General features: G+C 40.6%; 1 protein-coding gene and 1 non-coding gene across 3 annotated transcripts in view; one reads left to right on the forward strand and one right to left on the reverse strand.

Annotated features, from left to right (window-relative positions):
* FAM120C (family with sequence similarity 120 member C) overlaps positions 1-16,374 on the forward strand; it is a 138,919-nt gene extending 122,545 nt beyond the window's left edge. The window contains exons 11-16 of one of the 2 annotated variants that reach the window (XM_060002200.1): positions 1,180-1,294; positions 4,164-4,373; positions 5,571-5,772; positions 7,682-7,820; positions 8,205-8,262; positions 11,534-16,374. In XM_060002200.1, the coding sequence (XP_059858183.1) occupies positions 1,180-1,294; positions 4,164-4,373; positions 5,571-5,772; positions 7,682-7,820; positions 8,205-8,262; positions 11,534-11,785 (976 nt within the window). In that variant the 3' untranslated portion in view covers positions 11,786-16,374. The remainder of the gene's footprint in view (positions 1-1,179; positions 1,295-4,163; positions 4,374-5,570; positions 5,773-7,681; positions 7,821-8,204; positions 8,263-11,533) is intronic. The other variant, XM_060002201.1, reaches the window with a different exon arrangement.
* LOC132419101 (U6 spliceosomal RNA) lies at positions 4,011-4,117 on the reverse strand. The gene has a single exon (XR_009518111.1). It is a non-coding gene; the product is annotated as a U6 spliceosomal RNA (small nuclear RNA).
* Positions 16,375-17,426: the final 1,052 nt, after the last annotated feature.

Genomic DNA, 17,426 nt, shown 5'->3' on the forward strand with positions numbered 1-17,426 from the left:
TTACCACAATAGCTTTAGTTAACATCCATCATCTCATATAGATACAATAAAAATGAAAGAGAAAAAATTTCTCCTTATGATGAGAACTCTTAGGTTCTACTCTCTTAATAACTTTCCTATATACCGTGCATCAGTGTTAGCTATAGTCACCATGTTGTACTTTACATCCCTAGTACTTACTTATCTTTTAACTGGAAGTTTGTACCTTTTGACCACCTTCTTCTAATTCCTCCTCCCCCACCTCCCCCATCCCCTGTCTCTGATAGCCACAAATATCATCTCCTTTTCAATGAGTTTGGTGGGGTTTTTTAAATTTATTATTGTATTCCACATATAAGTGAGATGGTACAATATTTTTCTGTCTCTGACTTATGTCACTTAGCATAATGCCTTCAGGGTCTATCCATGTTGTTGTAAGTGGTAGGATTTCCTCATTTTTGTATGGCTGAATAATATTCCATGGTGTATATAAACACCACAACTTCTTTAGCCATTTGTTCATTGATGGATGCCTAGGTTGTTTCCATGTCTTGGCTATATAATACCGCAGTGAACATGGGGGTGCAGGTATCTTTTCAAGTGCATGTTTTTGTTTCCTTCGGATATAGCATTACAGGAGGTAGAATTGCTGGATGATGTAGTCGTTCTAGTTTTAATTTTTTGAGGAATCTCCATACTGTTTTCCATAGTTTGGCCTACTTTCTAATCTCACCTCCTGTCACTGCAAACCTGCTTAGCTCCAGCACTATGGGCCCTGGTATATCATACTGAACTCCACACCTCCATGCCTTTACACATGCTGTTCTCTCAGTCTAGAGCATCCTTTCTCCACCATTTGTCTCACTGATTTCTATAGCCCTTTGTAACAGCTCCTATTGACTTTTTCTTCAGGATGCCTTCCTTACTCTTCCAGTAGTAGCCCTCTTCTGTGCTCCTGTAGCACCCTGTGCATTCTTCTATCTTGGTACTTAACACACTGTCCTGTCTTTGTTGACATACGTGCCTGTCTCCTCTACTACCTAGATGGTAAGTAACCAAAGGCAGAGATTCTTTTACGTTATTTCATTGGAATTATCAGAACCTAGCTAGAGTCTGGCCCATGGCCAGACCCTAGCTTAATAAGTGTTTGTGAAATGAATAAATGAGCTTTTGTCACCTAATGATGGTTTTATCTTCTAGATATATGGTTCAGTGGCCTGGTGGCCGAATCCTGCATCGCCATGAGCTAGACACCTTCCTTGCACAGGCAGTATCTACTCAGCTTTATGAACCAGATCAGCTTCAAGAACTCAAGGTGATTTGATCGATCCTCATTTAAATTCTTTCTTTTATGAGCTCATAGCTTTATTTTAGGTCTTTTTTTCCTGGAGCTGGGGAGAAGAGTAAGTTCTGCAGGTAAATGTTTGATTTACTTTAGCCAAATATTTATGTCTATTAATAAAGCCAACACTGTTCACGTAGTGATAGGTGAGAATGGGTAGAAAAAAATGGATATTGTGTAAGGCAAATAAGTTGTGGCCCATAGGCCACAGTAAGGTTTCCAACTCTTACAAAAGATGCTACAGGGGACTTATCCTGGTGTTCCCTGTTTGTCTCTGAGTAAATGTCCACCCTCCCTTTTTTATTGAAGTATAGTTGATTTACAATATTGTGTTAGTTTCAAGTGTAAGCACAGTGATTCAGTACTTTTGCAGATTATATTCCACTGTAGGTTATTATAAGATAATGGGTATAATTCCCTGTGCTACCCTCCCTTTTGAAATAATACTTATTGGGTGTTAGAGGAAAGTCTAGAAAAGCATAAGGAAGAAAGTAAATCCACCATATAACTGAAGGCAGTAAAATATAGTAGGTTGGAGGGCAGGCTCTGAAGCCAGGCTGGCTTGACTTTGAATCTTAGCTTCATTACCTTCTAGCTATGTGTCCTTGGGCAGGTTGCTTAACCCCTGTAGCTTCAGTTTCCTTACTTGTAGGGTTATGAAGATATTAAATAAAATAATCCATGCAAAACACTTAGAACAGTGTCTAGCACATTTTAAGTACACAGTACTCAATAAATATTAGGTACTAATGCAGGACATTCCTCTTCCGACTTCAGTAGCCATGGTCCTTTCAGGCCCTAGTATAAACTAGAAGATAAAGTCTAGTAAGTCTTACAAAATCTTGATTTCAGTAGGGTCAACTAAGGAAAAGATGAAAACAGTCTTAGACAGACAGTGTGGGTTCCTTTTTATAGTAAATGTGATACTGCTTGGTGCTAGAGCAGGTACTGACAACTCCACACCACACCTAGGAGGGGGCCTGCAAGTACTTCCCCTTTTCCTGGTAAAGCCATCTAACAGGCCAACTTGAGATAACCACTGTGAACATTTTGATGGTTTTTTCCAGACTTTTGTCAGGTATTTTCTACATAGTTGAAATATTATTTATGTAATTATATACTGTATTTTTAAACTTAATATAGCACATATTTTCTATGTCTTAAAAATTTCTGCTAAATATTTTATCATATGGATGTATCATTTAATTATTCTAATGTTGGCCATTTGGTTTCCAGTTTTCACCTATTATATGTAATTATTAACATCTTTTTTAAAAATTTTTTTTGGCTGCATTGGGTCTTCGTTGCTGCGCACGGGCTTTCTCTAGGTGCGGCGAGCGGGGGCTACTCTTCGTTTCGGTGCGCGTGCTTCTCATTGCGGTGCACGTGTTCCTCATTGCAGTGGCTTCTCTCGTTGCGGAGCTTGGGCTCTAGGCACGCAGGCTTCGGGAGTTGTGGCACATGGGCTCAGTAGTTGTGGCTCGCGGGCTCTAGAGCGCAGGCTCAGTAGTTGTGGCGCATGGGCTTAGTTGCTCTGTGGCATGTGGGAGCCTCCTGGACTCGGGTTTGAACCCGTGTCCCCTGCATTGGCAGGCAGATTCTTAACCACTGTGCCACCAGGGAAGTCCTGTAATTAATATCTTTATGCATAGAGCTTTATTCACATCTCTACTTCCTTAGAATAGATTCCTAAAAGTAGAATTTCTGAGTCAACAAATGTGAACATTTTTAAGGTTCTTGATATATATTGCTTAATTGTAATATACATTACTCATTAGTTTTATTTGAGTGTGCCCATTTATTTCACCATATCCTCATCAGCATTGGGTGTTCTTTTGGTCTTTAGTTTTGTTTTAATTTTTTTCTAATTTGACAGGCAGAAAAAATGGTTTCTCAAGTGGGTGTCTTTTTAAGGTTTTAAAGCTGATTTTTTTTTTCGTAATTAGTATCATCCAAACCATCTCAGGGAAACAAATGGATGGAGGCTGCTTATGCACTCAAATGTCTGTATTGAAAGGCAACATGTTCTAATTTAACTGGAATAATCAGCAAAACAGGAATAAGCAAATGTAACCAATAACAGTAATTTCTTTTTTTTTAACACCTTTATTGGAGTATAATTGCCTTACAATGGTGTGTTAGTTTCTGCTTTATAACAAAGTGAATCAGTTATGCATATACATATGTTCCCATATCTCTTCCCTCTTGCGTCTCCCTCCCTCCCACCCTCCCTATCCCACCCCTCTAGGTGGTCACAAAGCACCGAGCTGATCTCCCTGTGCTATGTGGCTGCTTCCCACTAGCTATCTATTTTACGTTTGGTAGTGTATATATGTCCATGCCACTCTCTCACTTTGTCACAGCTTACCCTTCCCCCTCCCCATATCCTCAAGTCCATTCTCTAGTAGGTCTGTGTCTTTATTCCCGTCTTGCCCCTAGGTTCTTCATGACCATTTTTTTTTCTTAGATTCCATATATATGTGTTAGCATACGGTATTTGTCTTTCTCTTTCTGACTGACTTCACTCTGTATGACACACTCTAGGTCCATACACCTCACTACAAATAACTCAATTTCGTTCCTTTTTATGGCTGAGTAATATTCCATTGTATATATGTGCCACATCTTCTTTATCCATTCATCTGTTGGTGGACACTTAGGTTGTTTCCATGTCCTGGTTATTGTAAATAAAAATATGGAATGCTTCACGAATTTGGGTGTCATCCTTGTGCAGGGGCCATGCTAATCTTCTCTGTATCGTTCCAATTTTAGTATATGTGCTGCCGAAGCAAGCACTAACAGTAATTTCTTAATGGTAGTTTTTCCTCTGTGGTGGTTTCAGATTGAGAAACTGGATGCTCGAGGGATCCAGCTAGCTGCCCTCTTCATGAGTGGGGTCGACACAGCTCTGTTTGCTAATGATGCCTGTGGCCAGCCAGTCCCTTGGGAACACTGCTGCCCCTGGATTTACTTCGATGGCAAGCTGTTCCAGAGCAAGCTAATTAAAGCAGGCCGGGAGCGAGTATCCCTGGTTGAGCTCTGCGATGGCCAGGTACCACATGTTGGGCAGCTGCTAAGACTGTCTCTGATCTTCTGTGGGGATGAATGACAGAAAGCGGAAAATGAGCCAAGACATTGGGGAAGGAGGTAGCAGAAGTGGGAGAATGTGTCTGACCATAACCTAACCTGGTCAAGGATGATCCCAAAGGCCCAGAGTCTGATATGTACATGTTACAAAATTATGTTGGGAAGCGTTTTTTTTTTTTAAATGAGCTTCAAGTTTTCATGTTCCTTTTTTTGCTCCAAGTTATTTCTTCCCCATGGAATACTCAGATATATGCCTTTCCCCCAATTCTTAGAATTTCATTTCCCTTATTTATAAAAACTGTAAGTCACTTTTGAAAGTGATGATATTTTTTATAAAGGAACTATTTTGGAAATAGAAGAGGGTAGTAAAGTAGATGGCAGAGTAAAAGCAGGGGATATTTTTTGCAGTAAAACCTTTGAAAAGATGAGAAAAGTCAAGGGAAAGGAGCCCTTACTTACTTCTTTGTCCATTTGTGGGATATAAGCTGAGAGACTAGAGCAGGGGGTCAGCAAACTATTAAAAATTTTTTTAATTTGAATTTTTATTCCAATAAAGCTTTTTGGAACATAGCCACATTCATTCATTTACATATTGTCCATGACTGCTTTCACACTACAGTGGCAGAGTCACGTAGTTGTGACAGAAAAAGTACGGCCTACAAAACCTATCTGGCCCTTTTCAGAACAAGTTTCCTGACCTCTGGACTAGAGGCATGGACTTATCCTGGACAGAGGTCATGGTCTCTGATCCTGGGTATGGGGGAGAAGGTTAAAAGCGTTTGTATATGTCAAGTTTTTTTCTCTCTTTTACCTTATTCTGTTACCTCCCCCTTAAAAAAATAACCTAGCCTATTGCTGGCTGTGTAATAGACAATTAGTAAATACTTCTTGTTATATTTGTCTTCCTTGACCTAGTCAAGGTGCCTCACAAGCCCTCAGTCAGAACTAGTATGATGGTAGTTTTGTGTCATGCAGAGTGGGGGCTTTGGTGCCAGACAGGCTTCCCTGAGTATGTCACCTTGAGCCATTTAACTCCAGGCCTCGATTCTTTTAGTGGGAATAGATTGTGAGACTGTACCTAGACTGCCCAATACTGTGCCTGAAACATAGGAGAAGTTCAAGAAATGGCAGCTGTTATTATTATTCCCTCCCTCATTTGAAGGCTGACCTGGCAACCAAAGTGGAGAAGATGAGACAGAGCATCCTTGAAGGAGTCAACATGAACTATCCACTGCCTTCTGCTCTACTTCCATCACCTACTTTTGTGCCTCCCATGGTGCCCTCTCTCTACCCAGTTTCGCTTTACCCTCGAGCCATGGTCCCAATGCCACCTCCCCCTCAAGGAAGGAGTCGGGGGTTTGCAGGTCAGTACCTAAGAATGAGGTGTTTGTCAAACTCAGTCTATTTCATAGTAACCCATCCAGTAATTATTGCCAGTTACAGAATCAGCAGTTTCACATATATCTTTACCTTCTGTGCTATGGTGTGGTTTGAAGAGGAGCTTACTGAGATGGAGGGGTGTAGCCTGTGGAGGAGAGCCCACTGTCTTCCCAGACCACTCTCCATAGAGGTGATTGATCCCTAAGGATTTGACTCTCACCAAACCACTCATGAAGTAACTGATGCAGAAACCAAGAGTCACTTTATTACTTTTTTTGTCAATTTATTACTTTTGAGAAGTGTAATTCATGTGAACTGGGTCTTCATGGTTGCTGGTTAGCTCACTCTCTCCCCATAGGCAGATGTGCACAGGAGCTTGCAGGAAGAGCAATGGTAGGTAAGTAAATGACCAGCGTCAGCAAACAGCCATAGCTTGATGTACCCATTTCCACTCTGAGGGTAGATCTAACACATTTCCAGAAGCATGGAGAGAAATAAGTCATAGTCTGTACCCTCCAGGGAATTGCAGTTTAGTGAAGAAAACAAATACATACACACTCACATGGATCCACACACACATGTATATACACACACGTATGTATACATTATGGTGATATCTGAGCTGTGGCTTAATGAAGAACAGACGTTCTTACTTAGGTAGGTCAGATACTGACCCTGATAATTCAAACAACTTGTCCCCTGGCGAAACAGGGTATTTTAATGGGGACATTTTAACATGAAATACCAAGTTTCTGTGATCGGTTGAGAGTGCTATGGTTGAACTGTTTGTTGTGTATTGCTCGTCACTTTAAAAATAATAAAGCTGGAAGTTGAAATTTGTCTTAAATTTAGGGTCACAAAATTCAGCATGGATGTTTAGCTCAAGGCTGTGCTTAGAGGAGCAGTGTGAGTGTCTGCTCTGTTCAATCAAGTAATGATTAAGTCTCACAAACCAGGGAGCCAGCCATTCATTCCATCCTTTGAAGGTGTCTTTATAGATGCCTGCTCTCATTCTTTGCATGTTGACTTTACTGTGTCTCAGAAGACAGCCTTAATTAAGGCCAAGTTCTTGGGAGGTCCTCACCATTGCCCCAGCTCTCACTGATGCCTAGTCTCCAGTTACTAGTGGTTCATGAGGAGCCTTCTGACTCCTTAAAGGCCACAGTAGGATCCCCAAATGCAAGTCTTTCTTGCCCTCTTAGGATTAGCTAGTCACCTAGTTCCTTAGACTCCCACTTTTATATAAATGAAGGGCTCTTTGCTAACAACCTGCTAAGTGAGTGAAGAGTTATTAATATTTGGGTTTTTTTCCACAAACTAAAATTAAAGGTTTACTAGAATTCTGTATTCTATGAAGGCTTCCTTTTGTGGCAAATTACAGAGCTGTACTGTGCTTGTGAGCTCACACACAGAGTTGAAGATTCCTGTTTTAAGGAGCTCTGCTATCTTGTCTTGAATTGGTTCTGGTTTTCAACTGTTGCTATTCTTACTTTTTAATCATAAATTACTGTTACTTTGGTTTCATTATTGTTTTGTTTGATTGTTTGGCTAATCCTCCAGTGTGTAGTGACATGTATTTGAATCAAAAGTGGTTTTGGCCTATAATTTTCCAATAGCTAGATCTTAAGACCTCATTCTCTCTCCACAAATATTGAATGCCTACTGTGTGCAGGCTCTGTAGTTGGAAAATGAATCAGGCGCACCCCACTTGCTAAAGTGGATATGTACGGATCTTCAACACCCTCTTCCAAAATTTGCTTCCACCATGACCCTTTGTTGTTATCACAGTCTTTTTATCATAGAGAAATGGAAATACACAGAGTAGGTGGGCTGTAGATCTTTTGTTCCACCTCTTATCCTACCGTGCACTTACCATTCTTCCTCTCTTCCCAGGTCTCCATCCAATCCCACCCCAAGGAGGAAAACTAGAGATTGCCGGGATGGTTGTGGGCCAGTGGGCTGGCAGCAGATCCTCCAGGGGTCATGGCTCCTTTGGCATGCAAGTGGTTTCTGTCGGTGGGCCGGGAAAGGGGTATGTATTTGAATAGGTTGGTATAAGCTAGTGTCAATCAAGGTGCTCTTGGGAAAATGCCCAGCTATTCAACCCTTCTATTAAGGTAAGAGGCATTAACTAACTTTGCGTTTTTAAAGCCAGTTTTCAGTTGAGTTCAGCAAACATATAAAAATGCCCTGCCTTGATGAAAAAGTTTTTGCCCTAGAGGAGGACTTGGGACACAGGACAATTCGGTATGACATAGAAATGACAGAGATAGAGGTTTACAGTGGTAACACAGAGGAGAGGCATCTAACTTAAGAGGGTCAAACTTCCTAGAGGAGGTGAGTAGTTAACTAAGTGAAAATGGAGGTACAGGCTTTATGTGTTCCTCATGATCACTTTTCCCCCCACTTTCTAAAGGCATGGAAAAGAGCAGACTGGTAGAGGATCCAAAGGACATAAAAAAGGAAATAAACAAGTAAGTACCTTTTTGAGATGATCTAGCTTCTGCTTGATACCTCTTGTCGTTTGTTTTGTTTGTTTGTTTGTTTGTTTTTGTTTTTTTTTATTGCAAGAGATCAGGCATGGAAACCTGGGAGCTTTCATAGCTTCTCCCAGCATTTGATTTCATCCGCCTGCTCTCTAGCAGTCTAATGAGGGTTAACCTGCCCAGGCTCTTCCCACAGGGCTGCAGTGTCATCCTTTTCCCTGAGTGAGACCACAAGATAGAAACCAGGTACTGTGTCCTAAAGACCTACACTTAGCACAGTATGCACTACATGCAGCCATAAAGGGACCAAAGTGAAGTTAACAGTGGGACTCCACCAGCATGCCTGAACTTCTGAGGGGCTACCAGAGATGCTTAGAAAATTGGACTTTTGCCTTTGCTGATGATGGGAGGGGAGGAGACATCGCCATTCTGCTTACTCTTAATGGTTCAGAATGATCTTAAACTCACTGGTCTTCGATAGGCATCCCCCCTTCCCCCTGTAGTGATCCAAAATCTTGTAATGGCCTCAGACTGCTGGGCTCCTCATAGTATAGTAGCTACCATTTCTTGAGTGCTTACTTTCTTCCAAGCCATCTACTAGACATTTTATATGTGGTTTCTAATCCTCACAAGGGTCACTGATTAGACCATATTGCAAGGCAATTTTATTGTCAGCCCTCAATCCCAGCTCAGCTCTCATGTATACAACCAGCCCTCATTGCATCCATGTTAACTCCCATTGTCTAATGTTTTCTCAAGGAATACAAATTTGCTTTAATGTTATTTTGAGCCCCAAATGGAACTACAATGGTAAGTCCCCCACACAAAGCATTTTGTAATGTACTCCAAAGCCAGAAAGCAGTGACTTTGGATTTTTCCAAAGCTTTTCAGCTTTTTCCAGAAGCTGCTCAGTAAGCAAAAAGGGATTGCACCAGGCAGGAAAACTAGTCACTCAGATAGTCTCCCATAAGGTAGTGCAGCCTTGATGAATTCACCATGATTCAGGGACTGATCAGTAGGCATACAGTCTGAAAAACCTGATATTTTTGGTACAATAATAGTGAATCCATCTGTAAGTGGTTGACTCACATTAACCAAGATCACAGAAATAGCTATGTGGATATGGCTAAAGGAGTGGGGGAAGGGAAGAGAAGGGAGGGGGTGAAAGATAAAGTACTGATTTACAGTGAGAAGAAATAATTATTGTAATATATTGTACACTTTTTTCCAGTCACTCATAAATACATGTATTTATTATTCCCATTTTAAACAGGAAAAAACTGAGGTTCAGAGGGATGAAGCACCTTGCCCAAAATTACCCATCAAGTTAGTATTAGAGTTGACATTCCAGCGTGAGCTGACTGATTCCAAAGCCCTGTGCTGTGCTAATTCTGAAACGGGATAACAACTCTAATTGTTAGAGATAAGATTCAGACCTAGGCCTGGCTGACTCTTGTATGCATGCTCTTAACCATGTCTACCGGAGCTTTCTCTCTCTAAGAGCAAGCTGAAAGGGAGGCCATGGTATCAGAAGTTTGCCTGGGGGCATGGAATCAGAACAGTAACATTAGCTGGCATTGAGTTCTTACAATGTGCCAGGCACAACATGTTCTACAACATGTTCTAAGTGCTTTACATGGAGTATGTCATTGAACCCTTATAGGAACCTATGAAATAGATACTATCATTCTCTCTATTTTACAGATGGGGAAACTGAGGGAAAACAAGGGATGGTAGATGATCTTAAGTTTCTCTTAGCTAAGATTTCTGGGGGTACTGTTATCTACTCTAGAAGTAGCCCAGGGAAGGCCAGGGAAAGCCTCACGTTGACTTTGTTTTTAGCTAAGACATCTTCCCTAGACAGAGCTGCTGCTGATTGCCTTGCTGACTCTCCTTTTTCTGTTCAGTTGCCCTTTCTCCAAAATCTGAGATAATTAATTGTTGCAGCTTATTAAATCTTCTTACATTACAGTTCTGTCTTCTTGAGATTATTCCTAGGTCAGTGGAGTTTTGTGTGTTCTCAAGTTCTTCAGTCACTTACTTGTTACATTTTTATTTCTTTGTTGACTACCTCACATGGCTAATTCCATCCATTACTAGTTTCATCTTATTTCCAGGTTCTTGAGAAACACTTCACAGTTAACGCACATGTTGTGTAGGTTTTGGAGCCAAATGATGTAGCTTTGAATCTGGCTCTGCCACTTACCAGTTCTGTGACTTTGGGCAAATTACTTAACCTCTCTGTGCTCTAAATTCCTCATCTGTAAAAATGGAAGAATTGGTACCTACCTCATAGAGTTATTTTGAGTATTAAATGAGATGATATATGTAGTGTTTAACACAGAACCTGGAACATGGGAAGTGCTCAATAAATATTAATAGTTATTATTTATAATTGACCACAAATTCAACAGGTATTAGACTTCCATTATGTGTTGTGTCTTAGTGGAAAGAACAATGTCTTTGGAGTCAAACAGACTTGGATGCAAGTCTAGGCATGCCAGTGACCTTGAGCAAGTTATTTTACTTTTTCAAGCCTCATTTGTCTTTCTTATCTGTGAAACCAACATCAGAGTACCTGGCATGCCCAACCACTGTTATTATTCCTAATAATATTCATTGAGAGCCAGTACTGCACTTTCAAGGTAATACAGTTCATGGTGTTAGCATTTCAAGAGCAGTTACATTTCTGAAATTAAAAGAAAACCAGATGATTGTTTTTACTTATGAAAAATTCTATGGAATATTGCACATAGATCTTATCATTTGTTTTCTTTTCCTTTCATTTACATGTCCAATTGTCAGTATTGGACAGCGTTGCGTGGAAGTTAAGAGAGTAAACTTTAGAGGCTGACCAACCTGGAGTGCAATCCTGGCCCCACCAGTTTCTACCTGTGTCTCCTTGAGCAAGTTACTTTAATCTTTCTGAGCCTCAGCTTCCTCATCTGTAAATGGGGCATCATAATATCTACCATTTAGGGTCCCTTTTGGCATTTGAAAAAAATATATTGTAAAGCTTTGTAAACAGTAGCTCTGTCATTATTGTGTTGTCATTGCCATTGGATTTGAGTCAGATCCATTTGTTGTCACCCTAAGTTGTCCAGACAGTGTCAGAGTGTACTAGGTGTTAACAAGCTTTGGGCTTTCTGGTGTTTTTGAAGAACTGAAGCAGTTTCTGCAGGCTAGCTTATAAACGTGCTTGGGAAGGATCAGCCAGTTTGGGATTACCATTTCTACTGAATATCTCTGTTTTTGACAGAGCACTTCAGATGGAGTTTCTAAATCCCTGGAGCCTCATCAAGGTCGGTCTCGCTCACAGGTAAATGGAAACAATGGCACATTGATCAAGGAAGAGAAGAATGATCATCTTGCAGCTCCATCACAGTGTGCCTTAACCAGAGACAGCAGTGTGTGTAATAATGGTAACCGCTACTTCCCCGTGAAGAATGGTGAGAAGAGCCGCTTACGAGAGCAAAAGCTGGGAACTGTGGCACAACAGAAAGAGGAATAACAAGCAGAAGATGGCTTCAGCAGATCAGGAAGAGGGGAAAACCTATACTTTTCTGATTTTAGGCCCAAGTTAGAGGAGGACATAAAATGCTTACCCTAGTTTCATCCAGAATTTGGATGGGGTGTTCTATTATATCCATCTTTTCCCCTTCCCTGTCTTTTTCTGGGCTTCCAGACTCAGTGGTCTGCTTCTAGGGAAGCTCTGATCAAATTTGAATGGCAACAAGCATAGTTCCTGTTCTCAAATTGAATATATAGTGCCAATATTCTCTTTACGTCCCCTGGAAGCCTATTAAGGCAGTGACTATCGGATGTCATCACATAAGGCCCTATAGAGAAGTTCCAGCTTTGGTTTTCTGAGTATATGGCTTCCTAACTTGCTTTTTTCTTTATGAAATAGTAGGGCCTTCATATATAATCAGTATCCACATCTTCTAACTCTTTCTCCCCATTCACCTCTGCCAGGAGTTTATACTACCACCTCTAGCTCTGACCTGACAATCAGATAGGTAGACGTTTTCAGGGAAGTGAGGTAGTATTGGTTATTTTATTTTTTTAATTTTTTTTTAAATTTTATACACTTAAAATAACTACCAATGGCCTTTGTACTGGGGGATTCAAGTGAATCAGAAAAGTACTGGGCAGATTTTTCCTGCCTCTGAACTAATGAATTGTTTGTAAAATAGAAGATGTGGTGCAGTTCACCCACTCCCTGCTGCCCACACCCTGAAAGGGTGGAATCAATATAATGAAATTGAGTACGAAAGGGAACTCAAAAGATTGTGTATGCTTGTGTGTGTGTGTGTGTGTGTGTGTTTGTGTATGGATGTTTGGATAGATATATATATATGAATGCATGTATCTATATGCATACACATACCCTTTATATAAAGAGACAAATCTATTTATCTATACATATTTTATATATATATAAATATATGTGTATGTGTGTATGTATATATAAATATAAATATATATATTTTGTATATATATATTTATATACATGCACACACATACATACATGATGATGTCCCAGAAGATTACTGAATTTCCCAGAAATGCTTCCACTGCTATGGAGTGGTAGGTTTCAAAAGACCACATTTTAAAATCCTTACTAAGTCATAGCCCATCACAATTATGAGAAGATGGGCTTCTCTAAAGCAGACAAAAAGTACTTTCCAGAGATTGCCTGTTCAGAACAACAAACAGTTGGGTTGTCACAAGCCTAATCTTGAACAGAGTCCTCACATCCTGTATGGTAAAAACAGGAGGTTGGAATAGGATTGGGAAAAGTTGGGCATTTCCTTATGAAGGAGCAGCCTGGTTGGGAGAGAGAAAGGGGATGGGAGGTAATTACCAGGGCTTGCAGCCAGTTTGGAGGAAATCTCATCTGAAACTCTGGGATCAAACTGGCCTCAGGCTAGAATTTATTGTCATTAATCCCTGAAGGAGAGAGGACTAACATTGGAAAGATGGGGTAGGGAAGTGTGAGGAAATCGGCAGTTTGATTTTACATACCTAGATTGTTTCGTTTGTTCATTGACATTTTGACTACTGGATCTTTTCATTTGCTTTGCAAGGAAGACTTCAGAGGACTCTGGCCCGGGCCTATAGGGGTATTCTGTAAAAGGTTCCCAGCCCCCAAGTGAGGCCAGAATCTGTCCAGGACAAAGAGGCTGTTCCCCCTTTCTGGAGATACTCTTGAGACAACCTCGCACTTCCAGTTTCCCTCCTCAACAGTATGAGAGATGGGAACATGGCTTGCAACAGATTAGCATTGTGTCTTCGTTCAGGAGTTGAGGCTTCCAGCCTCATACACTTCCTTTTGGGCTTTGTGATATTCTTGCCCAAGAAGTACCATTTCTACAGGAATACAACTGACTAGACTTCTAGCAGGGTTCTCTCTCTTTTTGAAAAACCCCATGTACCTTAACCCAGAGTAGGTCCTTGGTGATTTTTTCCCAGACAACCAGAAGGCTGTTTGCTCACTACCCACTTAACAATGAGTGTATCGTCATGAGAGACTGAAGACAGTCTCAGACTGTTTTATCCTAGTCTGGCCCAATTTAAGAGAACCCACAACTTGCAGGGGGAGGGAGGTCTAGAATAGAATGCCTTTCCCCCTGCCCAGACACTTCTTACATAAACCAAAGCAGGATGACAAGAATGCATACCCAGCCAGATATAACCAAGAACAAAGTGTACAAAAACCTCCTCTATGGAATTGGCTCCCCTAATTTGGTTCCCGCTCTTCTCCTAACCTGCCCAAACTTTCACAACATCTTGAAGGTTAGGACTTCTGTATCCAGCAAGAGAAGGATTTAGTAGCAAACCTAGATGGCTTGGAAATTTCTTTCTGGAGCCACAGAGGGAGGAGTCCTTTGGAGCTCTAAAAGTAACCAGAATCACTGAGCTGTGTTAAATTAAATAGCTAACTAGCTCCGATTTCTAATAGGAAGTACTTGGAGTTATATGGAAAGGCATTTTCTTCAGTTGCTGTTTCTGTGAATCTTGAATCTATTTGACACAATCAAGTGACAGTATTGTTAACTCTCACAGCATTAAGAAGATTTATTATTTTGTAGGCATTCACTGTGAGAAGTAAAATTGCTGCTTTGACAGGGATGATTCCAGTTTGCCAAACGGCTTGCTTTTCTCCCTTCCACACACCTCTACTTTCTCCTAGCCTGGCCCAGGATGAAACAAGTGTCTCACTTCCAACTTTGATTTTTATTTGGATTCAGGATTTTGGGTTTGTAAGGTTACAAGAAAGAACCATAAAGGGCCATGTTTTAATTTATCTGCCAAAACATACAATTTAGAAGCCAGAAAGACTAAGGTTTATTACTGGAAGATTAACTTTTTCTAATTGCAAGATTAACTTTTTCTAATTTCTTTCGAATTAGGGAACATGAGTCTGCTTTTTGCTGTGAGTACCACTTGAAGAGACTGTCATCCTTCACTTGAGGTTCAATTTCTGACTATGATGTGGCCTTTCTTGAACAAATTCATGCATCATATGGGAACCCCCAGAAATGACCCCTTTACCTTTTAGGGCCACAAGCAAAAGCACCCTGGATGTATATAGCCACTGATCCCCAAGGACTTTCAGTTCTTGATTTCTGCTGGTGTGTATTGGGGTCAGCCTATAACTCCCACCCTTATTCAGTGGCCAGTCTAGTCTGGACCAGGCCTGATAAACTTCTGCTCACTTGTATCATTTTCATTCTGAGCCAGTAGGACTTTGGGTAGACTTTATAGCCCAGGAAATGGCACTTGCTTTGGCTAGTGATATTTGATTTTTGTCTCCATCTTGATTTCCTGGCATCGTTGGCCAAGTCACATTAACTTGTTTTTAATCACTGAGAAAAACAGCCAGGTAAGGCATTAGGGAGGGTGGTTAAGGAGGGGGGTGGGGGGAGGAATGCTTATGTAGGGTAGAAAGAATGTGGAAGTAACTGTTTGGTTATAGTGATCCAGTCCGCTGGAACCTTAGAAGGCTCCTGTGGGCCTGTCTGTGCTACCCTTTCAGCCTCTAAGACTCCCCCACCCCACTTTGAAATGACAGTACAAGTAGACCACAGTTTAAAGTAGTTAGTATAATTCTACTAAGGTTTAATCATTATACTTGTTTACTTCCTGATGCATATTTCCTAAATATGCTTGGGGTTTTGGGTGGGGGTAAGTTTTCACTGTTCCACTGTGTGTCACCCAATATTTTTCTCCCTCTTGTGACTTTGGCATCTTCTTTTATTTGACTTTCCTTTTTCTTTTCCCTTGGCTTATTGCAGTAGTCTGCTGCTGCAGGTATTCCCCTATTCCCCTGTTACTGCTAATTATCTTCAGTATTATCAGAGGTTATTTTGATGTTCTAAGAAAATAACTTCATATATTTTTTTTTTACAAAATCATCTTTTCCAAGGTAAAAGCAAAATTTAAAAAATCCTATGCTAGGGTGCCCACTGCAGCTTTTGACATTGCCCTTGTACTTTTATAGATGCTCTTTTTGTCTGTGTTGGTAGTAACTAATGACTAGTGAATTTTCATGTAAATGCAACAAATTAAATATTTCAGATTTTATTAATCTCTCATAACCCTGCAAAATCTGATGACTTCATTTTAGTTACTTCCCAGAAGACACTTCCCCATCTACCTTTTATTTTATTCTATTCTGTTCTATTTTTAGAATAACATACTAGGTAAAGAAACTAACTCAAGGAGTCATTGATTTTTAGTGCTCCCTGATAAATGATGTTATTGACAAAAGTAAAATCTTTCATTGTTTTTTCCTGTGGTAGTATCTCTTCTCCTGTGCTCTTGACAGTGTGTTTAGTGGATGGATAATATGTATTTCTCTTCCAAATTCCCTGCCTTTTTGGCCCACCTCACCACAAAAGCTCCATAGTTTATTAATGTAAGTTTGAATGGATGCTTCTTAGGAGAAACTGCAGGAATTAAGGAAAGTGTTTCAGAAAGGAATGAAAATGTCTCAGGAGTTGTTCTGTGATGGAAATTGGTCTGTTGTTCTGTTAATGCTGATGGAAAGAAACTTACAGTGCTTAATAAAAGTCTATTCTTTTAGTAAAAAAAAATGTGAAATAATTTTGGGTGTGCGAAGTTTAATTTCTTCTCCCATTTCTGGACTCCTTTCGGCAAATGGGGAATATACTTGTCTCAATTCAGAAGTGTTGCACAGAGATTTAGGAGCCTATTTGTAGTTGAATATCAGGGCAAGAGAACCAGTACAAGAAAAGGAAGGGCATATTTAGCTTCCTGCTGAACTTCTTTATTTGGATGTTCTAAAGGCACCTTTGACTCGACATTTCCCAAACTGAACCCATCTTCTCCTCTGAAGCCTGCTCCTCTCCATGAGTGACACTACCTTCTACTCAGTTGTCTACACCACAAACCAACCTGGGAGTTATCCTAGAGGCATGTCTTTCTTTCCATCATTTCTCAAATCCAATTTGTGACAAGATCTGTTGGTAACACTCAACCATCTTTCTCTTTCTCACATCTATCTCTTTTCTCTCCCCACTTGCTGTGGCTTAGTTCAGGCCTCCTCATGTCTCACCTAAATTGTTGCAGTTGCTCCTCTGTCTTACTCCTAACCAGCAACTGTGAGCAAATTTTGTGTCTACGTGTATGTACCTTTTCCCAGTGAAAGGGACCATACCTTTGTTAGTTACTTAAAGAAGTCTATGACCTAAGAGACGTTAAAAACCACTGCTTTAATCCACCATGCTTATCAGCTTCCAGAGGAATCTGTCCTTCTAACATGCTGCATGCCCATTTCCATGGTCCCTTCATAATCTGGCTCCTGACCACTTCTCCAGCCTCATTTCCTGCCACCCCAACTCATTCCAGCAACACTAAATCACATCCTACACACATTAAGCTATTAATATCCATTTCTTCTCATTTGCTTGTACCATTGCCTAGAATACCTCTCTCCCCTGTCTCTGGTGCAGTCTCAACTTTTTCCCCTAAGCTTCAGCTCATATCTTTGTGATTCTTTTCCAGATCTCTTACTAGGGACCCCTGTACGGACTCCCCACAGCCAGTCCCTGTAGCACTTCGCTGCATCTCTGCTAGTAGATTAAACTTGACCATCTTTGTCTTCTTGACATCTACCACCGAGC

The sequence above is a fragment of the Delphinus delphis genome, chromosome X (assembly GCF_949987515.2).
Source record: "Delphinus delphis chromosome X, mDelDel1.2, whole genome shotgun sequence".
Classification (NCBI taxonomy): Eukaryota; Metazoa; Chordata; class Mammalia; order Artiodactyla; family Delphinidae; genus Delphinus; species Delphinus delphis.